The sequence below is a fragment of the Trichechus manatus genome, unplaced genomic scaffold (genome assembly GCF_000243295.1).
Source record: "Trichechus manatus latirostris isolate Lorelei unplaced genomic scaffold, TriManLat1.0 scaffold00113, whole genome shotgun sequence".
NCBI classification, from domain to species: Eukaryota; Metazoa; Chordata; class Mammalia; order Sirenia; family Trichechidae; genus Trichechus; species Trichechus manatus.
In genome coordinates this window covers 6,981,883-6,996,639 of record NW_004444049.1, presented here as the reverse complement: position 1 = coordinate 6,996,639, position 14,757 = coordinate 6,981,883, and the positions used below count along the sequence as shown (strand labels likewise).

Here is a 14,757-nt window from a genome sequence, read left to right as displayed (position 1 = left end):
GAAACAAGGTAAGAAGACAGGGCATTCAGGGACTGAAAACCCCACCTACAGGGCAGATCCTTTGTGCAGCCAACAGATCCACAGACCAACGCTAAGGAAGACTCCCTGGAACCGTGAGGGGCACCCAGATAGCTCCCAGGAGCCCCACACTCAGAAGTCACTCATCATCCGTCTCTTCCGGGATTAAAACACTTCACGACACAGAATTAGCCACGGGCTCAGCCTCCGGCTTAACTGCAGAGAGGAGGAGGAGAGAAGCGTGGGCCACCTTCCAACCAGAGACCCCCACACACACATGAAGGGGCTCCTAGTCTCTGCAGGAAAGGGTGTGGGGAAGTGGGCGCGGCCCACGGGGGAGTACCCAGTGCTCAGAGGGCTCAGAGCTGGCCTTGGGGCTGAGAGCAGCGTTTGCATGGAGAGCAGCGCTGGAATTTATGCAGCCATCTGTGTGATTCCTAAGACCACTTTTCTCCGCAGGAACAAGTCTTTCCTTTAAATTGATGGTGACACATTTTTAAACTCCGATACTAAGGAGGGAAAGATTTTTGCCGGCCCCCTGGGGCAACCCTTATTAGGCATATGCTCATTTGAGAGCAACCACAGGGGGAGGCCCAGTGGGCCTGGGGCAGGCAAGGGGCCCAGGGGCCAGGGGCCAGGCCTGGACATGAGCCCAGGATGAGGGCAATTCACACTGACAAACAAGAGGGGAGAGGGGGCAGCCCCTCCCGAGGGGTGAGGGGAGGTGCACTTGGGGAGAAAAAGATGAAGCGTCTGCAGAAGCAATAAAGAGCAGTTGATAAGGAAGCTACAGAAGGAGAATGGAGGAAACCAGGAGAGTAGAAAGCTACAGAGAGGCATTAAGCTGAAATGTAAATTGCCTTCCACGTTTGGAGTTACTGAACCTACAATCCTGTTTCCTATTTTGCCATGGCTGCTAGGAAGCTCAAGGCTGTATTTTGTATTCAGTTGCAGTAGATTTGTTCAGCCTAGTTTTGAGTTATCATTTAGGCCAGGGACTGGGTCCTAGGAGCCAAGCTGCCCTAAGCAGCCACCAAGAATGTCAAATACAAGGGACAGGTGTGAACTGTGGTCCCTGGGTAGGCCAGACGCCAGCATCAAGTGGCAGGTGCAGAGTGCTAGGACCAAGAATCGGGCAAGAGGCTGGCAGGCTGGAAAGCGCTGCCAAGGGAGTCCAGGCTAAAGGGTCTCAGGTGTGACCAAGAGCACAGGGCACATTCTTATTAGATGTCCAAGGTCAGTGTCCTCCCTTCTAACCTGGTTCTTCTTATCCCTGTTTTAATGGTTCCTGGTGTTATCGTACCTATTCTTCTGTGGAAACAGGTGGGTTAAACATTTTTTTCAAAAGCAATTCCAGCTCAATTGCCCACTTCCTCAGTGATAACAGTCACCATTTATTGAGCTCCAGCGACCTGTCAGCTGTTCGCGCAGATCATCTCGATCCTCCCAACCACCTTCCAAGGGGGTGTCACTCTCCCGGGTTTACAGATGAGGAAACTGAGGCTCAGAGGGGGACAGTGCATCCTGGTCAAGGTCACTAGAGCTCTTAAGTGGCCATGGCAGGACTTGAACCCAGCCCTGTCCTGTCTGACCGTTGCCAGGTCCCACCCCTACCCCAAAACCCCAGACCCCAGCACCCTGCTCTGCCCACACGAAGTCCCATCCTCCTTGTTAGGGCAAGAGGAGGCCAGGCATCAGGAGGACTCACAGGTGTGTGGAGGGGCAAAGAGGTGGTCAGGTGACAATGCTCTGGTCCCCTCCGTGCCAAACCCCAAAGCCAGCCCCTCCTTCCCATGACCCTCAAGGGGAAAGTTCCCCACCAGCTGCTGGCCAGGATTTAGCTCCTTTGAGAGTCTCCTTTGAGAAATGAAGCTGCAAAGCTCCCATCGCAAATGTCAATGCTGGGCCATTTGCTTCGTAGATTCCTGTTTCTCCTCCACATCCCCAGCAAGGTAGCACTTGCTTTTCAAAAGGGATGTGGTGTTTGATGATGTTTAAACCGTACGTGAAATACAGCCAGGCGGCAATAATAAAACAGACGCAGGCCCCGCCGGCAGGGGAACGGCTGTCAGCCGGGCCTCTTCTCCCCACATGCCGTGCCGCCTGCTGCTGCAGCTAAGCTCCTATTTTTATGGCAATTACAATGTCCGGAGAGGGGGAGGAAGTGGCGGCAGCGAGGAGTGGGGACTGCTGTACAAGGACCACTTGTTGCCGTTGGGAATGGGGTGCTGCTGACGAGGTTTTAATGAACCCAGCTCTCAGCAGAAGGCGGGGGCCCATCCACTACCCACCGCCACCTCTCAGCACCACCTCTGCTCACCATCTCCCACGCCCACTTGTCAAAGCGCAGTTCTACATCCCAGCGCTGTCCTCCCCCGGGACAAAGACACCAGGCTCTCGCCTCCTTGGTCCTCACTGGCTTCCGTCTCCCAACACCCCCGAGAGGATATAAATAGCTGCCTCCCTCCCCTGCCCAGGCTGGAGGGAACAAGAGTGACCCACACAGCCGAGCCCGTCAGCAGCCTGCGTCCACCTAAGAGTCCCCAGAGGCCGTGGAGTGTAATTATTCCTGCATTTTCATGTCTGTCCTGTACCCACTGTGCAGGTCTGCCAACCACCCCCAACATGGGTGAGCACAGGCCTGTCCAGGAATGGAGACCCAGGGGTAATGGACACCCTCTGACTCCCCTCGAGGGGGTCCCAGTCTAGTGGGGGCAAAGATTTGTTGTTGTTGTCGAGTCTATTCCAACTCATGGTGACCCCATGTGTGTCGGAGTGGAACTGCTTCATAGGGTTTTCAAGGCTGTGACCTTTCAGAAGCAGATCACCAGGCCTGTCTTCTGAGGTGCATCTGGGTGGGTTCAAACTGCCAACCCTTCAGCTAGTAGTTAAACACTTAACCATCTTCGGCTGCAAACAGGGCCTGCGGAGGCACCAAGAACAGGTAGTTTGCGAAGTAAATAAATGAGCCTAAAAAAAGTGAGATTCTGAAACACACAAAGATGGTGGGGAGGGGAGTGGATGGGAGGGGGCTTTGGTTCTGACCAGGAGAACTTGGAGTCACCCGGCTTCCCTGGGGACATCCCCAGTCTTGCCCACTACCCCCACACAGGCTGTTCTTATGTGACCACACACCCTTTGTGAGAGCCAAGGAGACACGACTGTGGGGGAGGACACAGGGAAATGGGGGAGCCCTCCTTCCCTGCACCCTCACAATCAGGAGGCCCCCAAAAGGCTCCGGTAGTCAGGAGGGGGCCCATCCCTCAGCCATCCCGGCCCAGGTGGCTCAATTCACCTCAAGAGAACAGAATGAATGTGGGTGGTCCACTTCTCTTTCCTTTCAGCTGCCTACTGTTGGGGGTCATTGCCTCTGGTTCCCCAGACTCTTTGAGGGAGGGTCCATGCCCCATCCCCAGCCTAACCGAGCACTGGGTGCCCAGCAGGCACTGGCCAGTGGAACATCCCGTTCATCTGAGCAGCCCTCCTGAGGGATATCGATGGTACAATCCCAGAGAAAGTTTGAGAGATATTGTGCTGAGTGTTTTACAGGAATGATCTTTTAAACTCACAACTTGGGTGGGGGGCCCTAGTGCACTCTTATTCCCATTTTACAGACAAGGAAATGGAGGCTAAGGGAGGTTGAGTGACTTACTCAAGGCTACACAGCTGGTACACAGTGGGCCTGGGACTCCAAGTACAAGATAGGGCTGCTCAGAGAGAGAGACATGAAGATCCTTCGTTATGCTCACCAGCCTGCCCAGAGGCCACTGGAAGCTGGAACCAGGCCAGGATAGGGGGCCCCAGGGGCAGGGTCTGGAGTGTGTGTGAGTCCACCCAAGGGGAGCAGGAGAGAGCAGGTTCAACTCAACATACCCACAAACATCAGTGTCCGGGGAACAGAGACCCTAGTCTCTAGGGGGTGGAGGTTCCGTGGCTTCCACAGCTGCGTCCAGACCCCTTCATCTCCTAGGGCCAAAGGGTGCCCATCTGTTAAACGGGCAGGCAAGCCGTAGCCTCCTAAGCGAGTCCTGAAGCCAGCTCTGCGGCCCTTTGCCAAGATGCTGGAGGAACATTCCAGCAGAGCGAGCCAAGGGCTGCAGATCCAGCCCTTTTCATGCTTGGTCAATTTAATGGTCCCCATTAATTTCAAAACACATACATTCCCACAAGCTCTGGCCTCCTCAGCTCAGTGCTTGGGTGGAGAGCATGTCAGGAACATGGGCAGGCACACAGGGGTGGGCCCTGAGGCCAGAAGGCCTCCAGGATGGCGAGGGGAGCTGGACAGAGGTGCTCTGGGCCACTGGGCACAGGGCGGGGACAGCAGACCCTTAATCGATGTTTCCTAACCACACATCTGCCCTGATGGGGAGAAAAAGGCCAAGAGGAGCCTGGGGCTGGGGGTCAAGAAGGCTGGGTCAGAGGCTCTGTTTTGCCACTTTCCTGCTGTATGACCCTAGGTAGGTCACTGTCCCTCTCCTGTCACCAGGTCACATTGAGCCTTGTGCCCCGGAGCCTAGCACAGAGCCAGGATCCTCACAACCACCCCATACAACAGGTCTACCACCTGGGCCTCAGTGTCCACATCTGTAAAATGGATCAGCCCCTTCTGGCCCTCACTTCTATGACTAACCATGGAGTGGCAGGGTAGGGGTGGGCTGGGCAGGAGGAGGGGGCCTGGAGGGGGCTGATGGGTCATCAAATCCCTTCAGCTGTCTGACTAACTCTCATGGGCATTCCATCATCCATTCATTCAACAAACACTCATCAAGACCCAGGACAAAGGGGCACTGGGTCCAGGGCCCACACCTTCATGTTCCCTTGGGAAATGGCAGGAGGATCTGGTTAATAAATGTGAGACTTGGAGTAAGACCTTGGGGTGGAAGGCCTTTCCAAGGACCTCCACATCCCACCCAGTGCCAAAGCTCAGCTCGTTGGACCAGGCCCTGCAAGCCCACAAGGGAATCTTAATAATTCAAGAGGGATTCATCATTTACGAATTTATGTAACGGCTTCCTGACCTTCTAGAATGAACTGCCCTCCTCCTGCAGTGGTGGAAATTAGGCCCTGGCACTGTCTCAGGTGTTCTGGGCCTTCTGACGGTAGAGTGAGTCACTGGGACCCCAGGTGTCCTGACTGTTCCCCCAATCCACACTGCCCCCTCTGACTGGACCCACATGGGCTTCTGGAAAAGCAAACTGATCCCATCACTCTGTGTGATGGTTAAGGATATGTGTCAACTTGGCTAGGCCATGATTCTCTGTGGTTTGGCAGATACTATGTAGCCATCCTCCATTTTGAAATCTGAGGTGAGCAGAAATCAGCAGAAAGGCCAATCAGTTGAAAGCCAATCAGTTTCCTTGGGGGTGTGGCCTGCATCCAATATACATGGATGTTCTGGCAAAGCTCTCTCTGGATCCTGCATCTGACTTGTCATCCTCTGTCCTCTGGTTCTTGGGACGGAAGTCAGTAGCCTGACCTGCAGATCTTGGAATTCACCATCTCCCAAAACTCCTTGAGCCAGCAGCCTTCCACCTGACCTGTCGCTTTTGGGTTCATCAACTCCTGCAACCACGTGAGTTAGGAGAAGCCTCCAGCCTGACTCCTGACCCATGGATTTGGGACTTGCCAGCCTCCACAATTATCTGATCAAAAGCACTTTCCTCCTGCTTGTGTGACTCACAGTGGAAACTAAGAAACACTGTCCAGAATCCAGCTCCCATGAATGGTTCTGAAATCATTCCAGCTTTAATTAAGGAAGTCAGGAGGAGGTGTCCCAACCTGACTAAACTGGAGAGACATGTTGCATGTCTTAGGAAACTCCCAATCACCAAACTACCCCAACCCCTGACAAGTCTGGAATTGCATAATCATGAAATTTCCAAACCATGGCTCCTGAAAGAAAGCAACTTTGCCCCACTACCATTTCTGCAGCAGCTTGCTTTGGACTCTGTTCTTGCCTTCGATGACAGGCAATTGAAGGCCTTGTCCAAGCCAAAGGTTCTGTGTTCCCTGGAGCTGGTGGGCATTCCCTCAGTGTCTGATGGGGGGCTCATGATGGTCCCCTCTGAAACTGAGGGCCTCCACAGCCTGAAACCAGTGAACTGCTCCTTCTCAGCTGATAGGCTGCTATGGGCAGTTGGCCAGAAACTTCAAAAGTTACTGAAGCTCATTATGAATGTGAATGGGTCACAATCAAAGGATGGTCTCTTCTCCTAGGGATGGATTCACTGCAGCATTTGGAACTAAATGGTCTTCCCACCACTCAACACTTCCCCTCTACTCTTATCTTCTCTGTTTTCCTTAAGATGCCCAAACTCCAAACCTTCAAACTCCTGGATGTCCCCACTGCAGGCTTGGAGGACGCCAAGGCTCTCCCGCATGAAGTGATGCTGCACTGCATGGTCACCATCAGTTCCAGCCAACAGCCACCCACAGACCGGTGGGAGTGATGCCACAACGTGACTCAGACCCATTCCTCACTGTCCTGCCCAACACATTCACCCCAAAGTTTTGTGGGTTTTTTGTTGTTGTTGTTGTTTTGCTTTAACAAACAGAAATTTATTTTCTCATGGTTTGTTGTTGTTATTGTTAGGCGACGCCTAGTTGGTTCCAACTCATAGCGACCCTATGTACAACAGAATGAAACACTGCCCGGTCCTGCGACATCCTCACGATCATTGCTGTTTGAGCCCACTGTTGCAGCCACTGTGTCAGTCCATCTCGTTGAGGGTCTTCCTCTTCTTTGCTGGTCCTCTACTTTACCAAGTACGATGTCCTTCTCCAGGGACTGGTCCCTCCTGGTAACATGTCCACAGTACGTGAGATGAAGTCTGGCCATCCTCGCTTCTAAGGAGCATTCTCATGCCTTAGGAGGCTAGAAGTCCAAATTCAGGGTGCCGGCTCTAGGGGAAGGCTTTCTCTCTTTGTCGGCTCTGGAGGAAGATCCTTGTCTCTTTAGCTTCTGCTTCCTGGTTCCTTGGAGATCTCCATGTGTCTTGGCATCTATCGTACCCCATCTCTCTTCTGCTCACTTGTTTAACCTCTTTTATATCTCAAAAGAGATTGACTCATTCGAAGAATGTAAACAATGTCACTAAGTTGTACATGTAGAAACTTTTGAGCTGCTGTATGTTTTGCTGTGTGTATTCTCAACAAACAACAAAATAAATAAAATTTAGGAAAAAAAGAGAGACTGACTCAAGATTCACCCTACGCTAATCCTGCCTCATTAACATAACAAAGACAACCCATTCCCAATGGGATTATAACCACAGGCATACAGGTTAGGATTTACAATACATATTTTTGGGGGACATAATTCAATCCACAAAACTCTGAAACCCCAAACTCCATGAGACAAGAGTTTGATTCCCAGCTCTGCCTTTGCCCAGCGCTGTGACCCCTGCGTGCCTCAGTCTCTGCATCTGTAAAATGGGGAGAATATTGGTGCCTACCTCAGAAATGAGGCAATGTGTGTGATGTGGGGTGACCCTGGACACAGAGGACATGCTCAATAACAAGCCGCTGGTGACAGGCAGCCCCCAGCCCAGAAGCAGGGCTCCTTAGGGTGCACCAGGGGCCAGGTCATGGGAGCTGGAGCCCACCACGGAAGTCTCATGGGGGCCAATGACCCCAGAGGCTGGCTCAAAAGAGCAAGCAAAGATGCCTCATCTTTTCTGCAATGACCCCCTCCTCCCCACCACTGCACCACATATATCCCCCACCTCTCAGTTCCCTGTAATAAGGGACCCAAATTTTTCAACCAGAAAAGAAAAAGGGAAAAAAGAGGATATTCCCATCCATTCTGAAAAAAACTGATTTTCTGAGAGCTCTGGGGTCTGGCAAACCTGGGTTCCAATCCCAGCTCCGTCACTGCTTACCTGTGTGGCCTTAAGCATGCTGCTTCGTGTCTCTGAGCCTCAGTTTCCCCATCAGGACAATGGGGCTGATATAATAACACCAGGAGGCCAGGAGAGGTGGTGAGGAATGTGAATACAACCTAGGCCTGGAGTGAGACCCCAAGTTCTGGGCACCCCTGTCCTTACTATCCCATGCTCCCCACTGCCACCGCCCTGGGGCAGCCTCGACACACACACTGGGTGCCTCCCCTTCTCTGGGGTTTCCAGCCTCTGCTCTCACGCCCCCCAATCCCTTCTCCACACAGCCCAAGAGATCTGTTTTACACCAAAGGGCTCTGTCTACACCCAAATCTGATCAAGCACCTGTCCCCCACAGCTCAGGACCCAGTCAAAGCTCATTCCAGACCCCTCAGAGCTTCTCCCCTGAGTCCCACCTGCATCACCTCTCCCTGCCACCTCTCTTCTGCTCTTCCCTGGAATGCCCTTGCCCAACTACTGACCCCTAGACTCAGCTCAAGCACCTCCTCCTCCAGGCAGCCTTCAGGATTGCCTCCACCCACTGCAGGCAGGACCTCCATCACTCACAGATTTTGCTGCCCCTTTCTTCTCATGTCTCACCTCCCATCCCCATATCTGAAATGAGAGCTTGTGTCTTCTGTAGCTCAGACTACCCAATGCCTGGTGCACAGCAGGCCCGCCATACATGTGTGCCAAATGAACCAGTTCCAACTCTGCCTCTGTCCCCCGTCGGGGCGGGGCATGCTGTCTCTCTTTCTCTGAGCCTTGGTCTGCTCCCTGAAAATGGGGACACTAGTCCCTCACAGGGACTCTGGGATTGTCACATATCCGCAGAGGGTGGCACCAACCTGGCATGTGGTCAGTACCCAGCAGTGGCCTGACCTCGCCGTGCTGGGCTTCCCCTCAGGACAGAGGAACAGTGGGCTCCCCTCCCCACAGCAGCCAGGGCCCACTCTGGTGAGATCTTTGGTGTCACTAACAAGACCCGTCCACCCCAAGGTCCTGCCGCGAGGCCGCCCCAGAGAGCTGCTCCACCAGGCCCGCCCGCCCTGCCCACCGCAGAGAGGTTGCTGCTGGCGACGATGCAATGGCCGGCAAGCCTCAGCAAACATATTTAAATCTGAAGTGACAGATAAAGCGATTTATGGTGACAGTTTAGCGCCAGATCACTTCCCACAAGGCAATCTGCATCCCTCCAGCCCCCCTGCTGCTAGTCCATCAAGGCAGTCTCTAAATCATCCACTCCGTGCCTGCCCGCCAGTGGCCTGGGGACCGCTGGGAGCAGGGGGCGCTGGCCGAGTGGTGGCTGCCTGGGTACCTGGCTTGCTCCTCACCAGGCCGGGCTCCACTGGACCCTCCAGGCAGCAAAAGGATGAAGTAAAAGCTTCCCTTCCGGGATCTTGGGAGGAGGGGGGCAATAAGCTAAGCGGCTGGCAGATTTTCCACAAGCCAAAGCCCAGGACTTAAGGAAACAGAGCGCCACTTCATGCCTTATTTTAAATAAATAAGCGGCTTACAAAACTCCCTCTGAGGCCGACTTGTCGCTGTGAAACATGGCTTCCCACCCGTTGTTCACAGACAGCCCAACACCCAGGCCCCTCAAAGGCCTCGCTGACCCCACTGCCTCCCGTCACCTCCTTGCAGGATTAATTGGTCCCAGCGGTGTCGCGTGGCACTTTGCTCAGACCGCCCTTCCAGTGCTTTGTCACATTATATTCTACTTAGTTGTTCTGATTCCCGACTTCCCAATAATAATTTACTGGGGGCTCACTGTGTACCAGGCTCCGCGCCCAGCGCTGGGTGGGCCTCACGCACTTCACCCTACCCACCCTGGGTAAGGCCGCTTATGATGCCATTTCTCACATGGGGAAATGGAGGCTCGGAGGCCACGAGACTGTCAGCAGGAACACTGCAATTCCATGGCCCCTGGCCACGCCACCCTCGGCACCCACTTGTTGGCTGAGCACCACGTTGAGGTGTAAGGTCCCATCTGTCTCTGCACAAAGCATCGCATTCATCCCCGGTCTGTCCCATCATGCCCTGCAGGCCAAGGCCAGGGGCCGGACCTCTGCGCTGCCCAAGAATGGGGGTCTTTCTCTGAGCCCAGGACACTTCCTGCCTGGGATTCCCCTGTCTGTCAGGGACAAGGGGGCCCCACAGGCACAGGCCTGGTAAGCTAGGACCCAAGGGCATGGGAAGAAGTGACCGGGTCAAGGTCATGTTCTCCTGGGGCAAAGAGAAGACAAAACCACTCCAGAAGCCGGAGCACCTCCTGCCCTGGGTGGAGCCCCCACCTGAGCTTCCTCTGGTGGAGATGCCAGCACAGTTCACTGCAAACACAGCCTGGGGCTGTCGGCCCCCAGACTCTCCTGCTGCAGGACTGGGGGCCTGCTGGGGCTCTGTGCTCATCTCACCAGTGTGGCAACCCAATTTAATTAGGACAGATACATGGGCAGGAGCCGTGGCTGGCACAGGAGGCGGGAGCCGGGGACTCTCTGGGCGCTGCGTGGGCAATCAGTCGGCAGCCCATGGAGGGGGGTCGAGGAGGACTGGTGGGGGGCGGAGTGGGGAGGGCTGACGAGAGGGGCTGCACTGGGCCTGGGCTGGGGGGTCCTAACCCTGCAACGTACTCTTTGCCCCAGCCTCCCTCCATGCCACATACCACACAGCACATATCACACCCCACACATCACACACATACACATCACACAAACACACCCCACACATTAAGCACATACTCCACACACACATTGCACAAATACACATACTACACACATCCCTATATCACACACCTCACACATCACACAAATACATACATATTACACCCATCAGACACATACACACCACACATATAGTACCACATCACACACACATATCACACACAAACACCCCATATATCACACAAACTTACCCTACATCACACACATATAACGCACACATCACACAAACACATTACACATACACCCACATCACATACACACATAATACACATCACACCCACACCCATACCATCATATTAACACACACATCCACACCTCACACACCCCCCACACACATCACATAGACACACACACCACACACATACATACACACTCCAATCCCATGTCCAATCCCAACAAATTGGGGTGAAAGCCAGTCCTGGATTTCAGATGCCAGGGGGACCAGCTGGGAAAGAGTCTGATTTTCCAAAGCCGTCTGTGGGAAGAAGGGGTGAGAAGAGATGGCAGGAGGTCGCCAGGCCCAAGGATCCCCAGAGTCCTTCCCAGGGGCGGGAGGGGTTCCTTTGGCCTGGCTGGAGACACCCCCAACCCTGATTTTTCAGGATGGAAAGAGCATGGGGACCCCGCCCCCCTTTTCTCACAGGCCCCTCCCAGCTCCCCTTACACCCTGCCAAGTCCCTGCAGCCAGCTGGAGTGAGGCTAGGAGAGGGAAGGTGGCAGCCACACCATCCCAGCCCACCCCAGTCTGGCAGGGGGACAAAAAGAGACCCCACCCACAGGTAGCCGGACCTCAAGCTCCCAGACCCAATCCTACCTGCAGGGTTCCCCTCGGGCCACCAAAACCCGCGGCGCCAACGCTGCCCTGGGCCTCAAAAATAAAAATTAAAGAATTCCCACCCGGAGATAATTGCTGCCTCCTTTCTCCCATTGTGGTGGCTCCACGGCCGGCCGAGAAGCAATTATTCACGGCTAATGATTATAATCAAGTCAAATAGAATTTAATGGACACGTAGTCTCTTCCTGCTTGAAACTTTACATATGAATTAAGCACATATGGGTTTCACGAGGCACAGACGCAGATTTATGCCACCCCGAAAAGCCCCGCGTTCCCCACGACTTTTATTCCGCTAATAAACGGGCTGATTCACCGCCCGGGCGGCGCCAGGAGACGCGCGCTCTGCTGCCCCCTGGTGGCGGCGTGGGGCGGGGCCAAGGCCGCCTGTGTGGAGCGGGGGCGGGGCAAAAAGTCAAGGGGCTCGGGACTCGCAGGGACCCTGCCAGAGCCAAGACTCACTCCGGGGTGTGAGTAAGTGCCAGAACCACCAAGGGCCCCCGAGTCCCATCAGTGCCAAGGCACCAGGGACCCCAAGTGATGGGGCCTGAGCCACACACATATGGAGGCGGAGCCAAGGAGGGGAGCCCAGAAGCCATCCCAGACTCCTATGGAAGGGGCCAGAGACAAGGCCGGTGAGAACCCACACACACACACTCCAGAGGGTAGGACCAAAGCCGCCAGGGGACCAAAGTTCCAGAGCCCTCCAGAGAGGGAGCCAGACAGAGCCGGAGCCAGGGATGCTGAAGACCCACGTACACGCCTCCAGAGCGGTGCCAAGCCTGCTCAGCACCGAGGGCCAATGACAAAGTTACCCTGGGACCAAGGAAAGACCTGGAAGGACGTGGTGAGGGGGTTCCTGTGCGGAAGCCCCAGGTCCAAGGCCTGCGTGAGCTGTTCCCTGGGGCTCCTGGCCAGCTGTGGTCCTATAGGTCTCCACAGAAAAACTCCAGGAAAAAAGGAGACCCCAGGAAAGTGTACCAGGCGTTGTTGGGTAAACTGAGGCAAGCAGAAGGCGGCGAAAGAGCCCAGCTGCCTCATCTGTGGGAGGTGCTCATAGTGACGATGACAGATGTCGACGTTAGGACCAACAGCAGCAGCAGGTACTGAGCCAGGCGCTGCATGGGCTTTGCACTTCATGGGACACCCCAACAACTGTGGGTAGGCTTTCTGCCGCTGCACAGAGGACTACACAGAGGCAGGTACAGGGGGACGCAGAAGGGGGAGCCCGGGCCCCACCCCCAGCCCCAGTGCAGTAAAACGAAGCCAGGACTAAAGTGCTTTTCCGAGGGTGAGGAGCTGACAGAGCTGCGCGCTCGAAGTCTGGCAAGTCACAAGGGCACTTAGGAAGAACCATTAATCACGCCGCGACCCAGCCACCGCCACCGCTGCTGAGTGCAGCCTCCCCCCCATCCCACTCCATCTGCATCCCGCCAACACCACCGTCTCCCCACCCAGCCCTTACACCCTCCCTCGTGGCCACCAACCTGGGCTGGGGAGGAGCTAATAAGATGCCCCACTTTTCTCTTCTTGCAAGAAGGGTACCAGCAGGGCCTCCACATGCAGGGGCACCAGGCAGGTGATTGCCACTCCGCCACAGCCCCACGGGGCAGGGCAGGAATGCAGCTTAGCTCTGCCCTGTACATATTTGTTCTCACAGACTTCAGGCCGCTTGGTTCTCCTGCCCCTGGTACCAGCAGCAGGACGCTCTTTACCCCCGGCCACTGTGACGTCTGCCAACCAGAAATGGCTGTCGTAGCACCGTATCACCCCAGATGGACTTGCTGACACTGCTCCCACCCACCTGTCCTAGTGGTCCTAGTGACCAGAGGAGACACCAGAACCACCAGCAGAAACCCAGAATGTGACCCGAATTCCCTCTACCCCCTTGGCCAGTCACTCCGAGTTGGAACTCCTGCCTGTGTTTGCCTTGTCACCTGTGCACCTGAGACAGGTACAGAGGGGGAAAGGGAAGGACCCTGTGCGACTGTACAGTTTTGCAAACGATGTTGGGGAAAGGCACAGAGCAGTGCCCCTGCCAAGAATGCAAACCGCGCCGCAGACCAGCAGGCGAGAGTGGGCCAAGCGGACCCTCCCCTAGGCCTTTGAGCCCAGTCACAGTGAAATCAGTGGGGACAGCATCCACACCACCGTGTCCTGGAAACACTGAGGATCCACCCCTCACCAGCACTGCAGGTTCAAGGGTGAGACATGGAGATTCCAGAAGCTCCTGAGGGGCCCAAGCCCGTGCAGGATTTTCCCTGTGAATCAGCGCCCAAGACCAGAGGGTCTGGCCAGGCTGGTGAAGGATGAGCTTCCCAGCACCTAAGACAAAAGCACCCCTTCCTCTTATTGGAGGTTCAGCAAGCGAGTGAGCGAGGGCCGGCATTCAGCCCGCTCGCTCTGGCCCCATGAACCACCTGCACACCTGCTGACCGTGACCATGGCTGCTGTCTCCTCTTCACACCCCACTGCTAAGCGCTCCAGAGGCCTTCCCTGGAGCATTTTGACCTCGCACAACTCTGCCCAGGGGGAGGAGAGCAGCCACCTTCCTTCCCCAAGAGGGGAAAAAAGCACCAACTCCCTTATTTGTCACAACAAACTGCCAAGCCAGCCAGGCACTAGAGAGCTGCCAGGAGCTGCAGGAGGCCTCTCTACCCCACCCTTCCCTTCCAAGCCCCCTCACCTGCCCAGGTCCAAAGAGGGAGGGGCAGGAGGAAGGAAAGCGCTGGTCAGGGGCATCTCCAGCCCATATGGTCAGACCACCCCACTCTGGCCCCTGCGTTCCTGGCAGAGCAGCCCGTCCTGATTCCAGCTGAGCTCTCCCCATCCCCAGCTGCTAATGGTCTCAGACGCTGCGAGACGTTCAGCTGAGGTGCCCCCTGACACAGCGGGTCTGGGTTTCAAGGGACGCAGAGCCCACGAGGACAACACACTGGGTTTCCGTGGCGCCAGCAGGCCACTCTTGCCCAGCAACCCGAGCCCTGCTGGAGCCAGTTGATATCCGCCACTCCTGGCTCAGCAGACCCAGGGCGGGCGATGAGGCAGCCACCCAGGCCAGCCAGAAGCCCCCACTCACCGGCATTGACAATGGCATCCACCTCCAGCTTGGTGATGTCGCCACGGAACAGGGAGATCTTGTCATTGAGTTGCTTGTCCTTCTTGTATTTGGGCTCCTCCACCTTCACAGCCACCCCTGGAATGAGTGGGGTTTGGAGGGTCAGAGAGAGGCTCCCCACCGCAGAATGACCCACGGGCCAGGCCCTCCTCCATCAACCTCCCTCCACAATCAGAGGCAGCCTGCAGCATG

At 55.5% G+C, this 14,757-nt stretch overlaps 1 protein-coding gene across 1 annotated transcript in view; it reads right to left on the bottom strand.

Annotated features, from left to right (window-relative positions):
• The window catches only part of MACROD1 (mono-ADP ribosylhydrolase 1), a 175,433-nt gene that overhangs the window by 143,095 nt on the left and 17,581 nt on the right, over positions 1-14,757 (bottom strand). Inside the window, exon 3 of the mRNA XM_004383798.2 lies at positions 14,527-14,643. Coding sequence (XP_004383855.1) covers positions 14,527-14,643 — 117 coding nt within the window. The remainder of the gene's footprint in view (positions 1-14,526; positions 14,644-14,757) is intronic.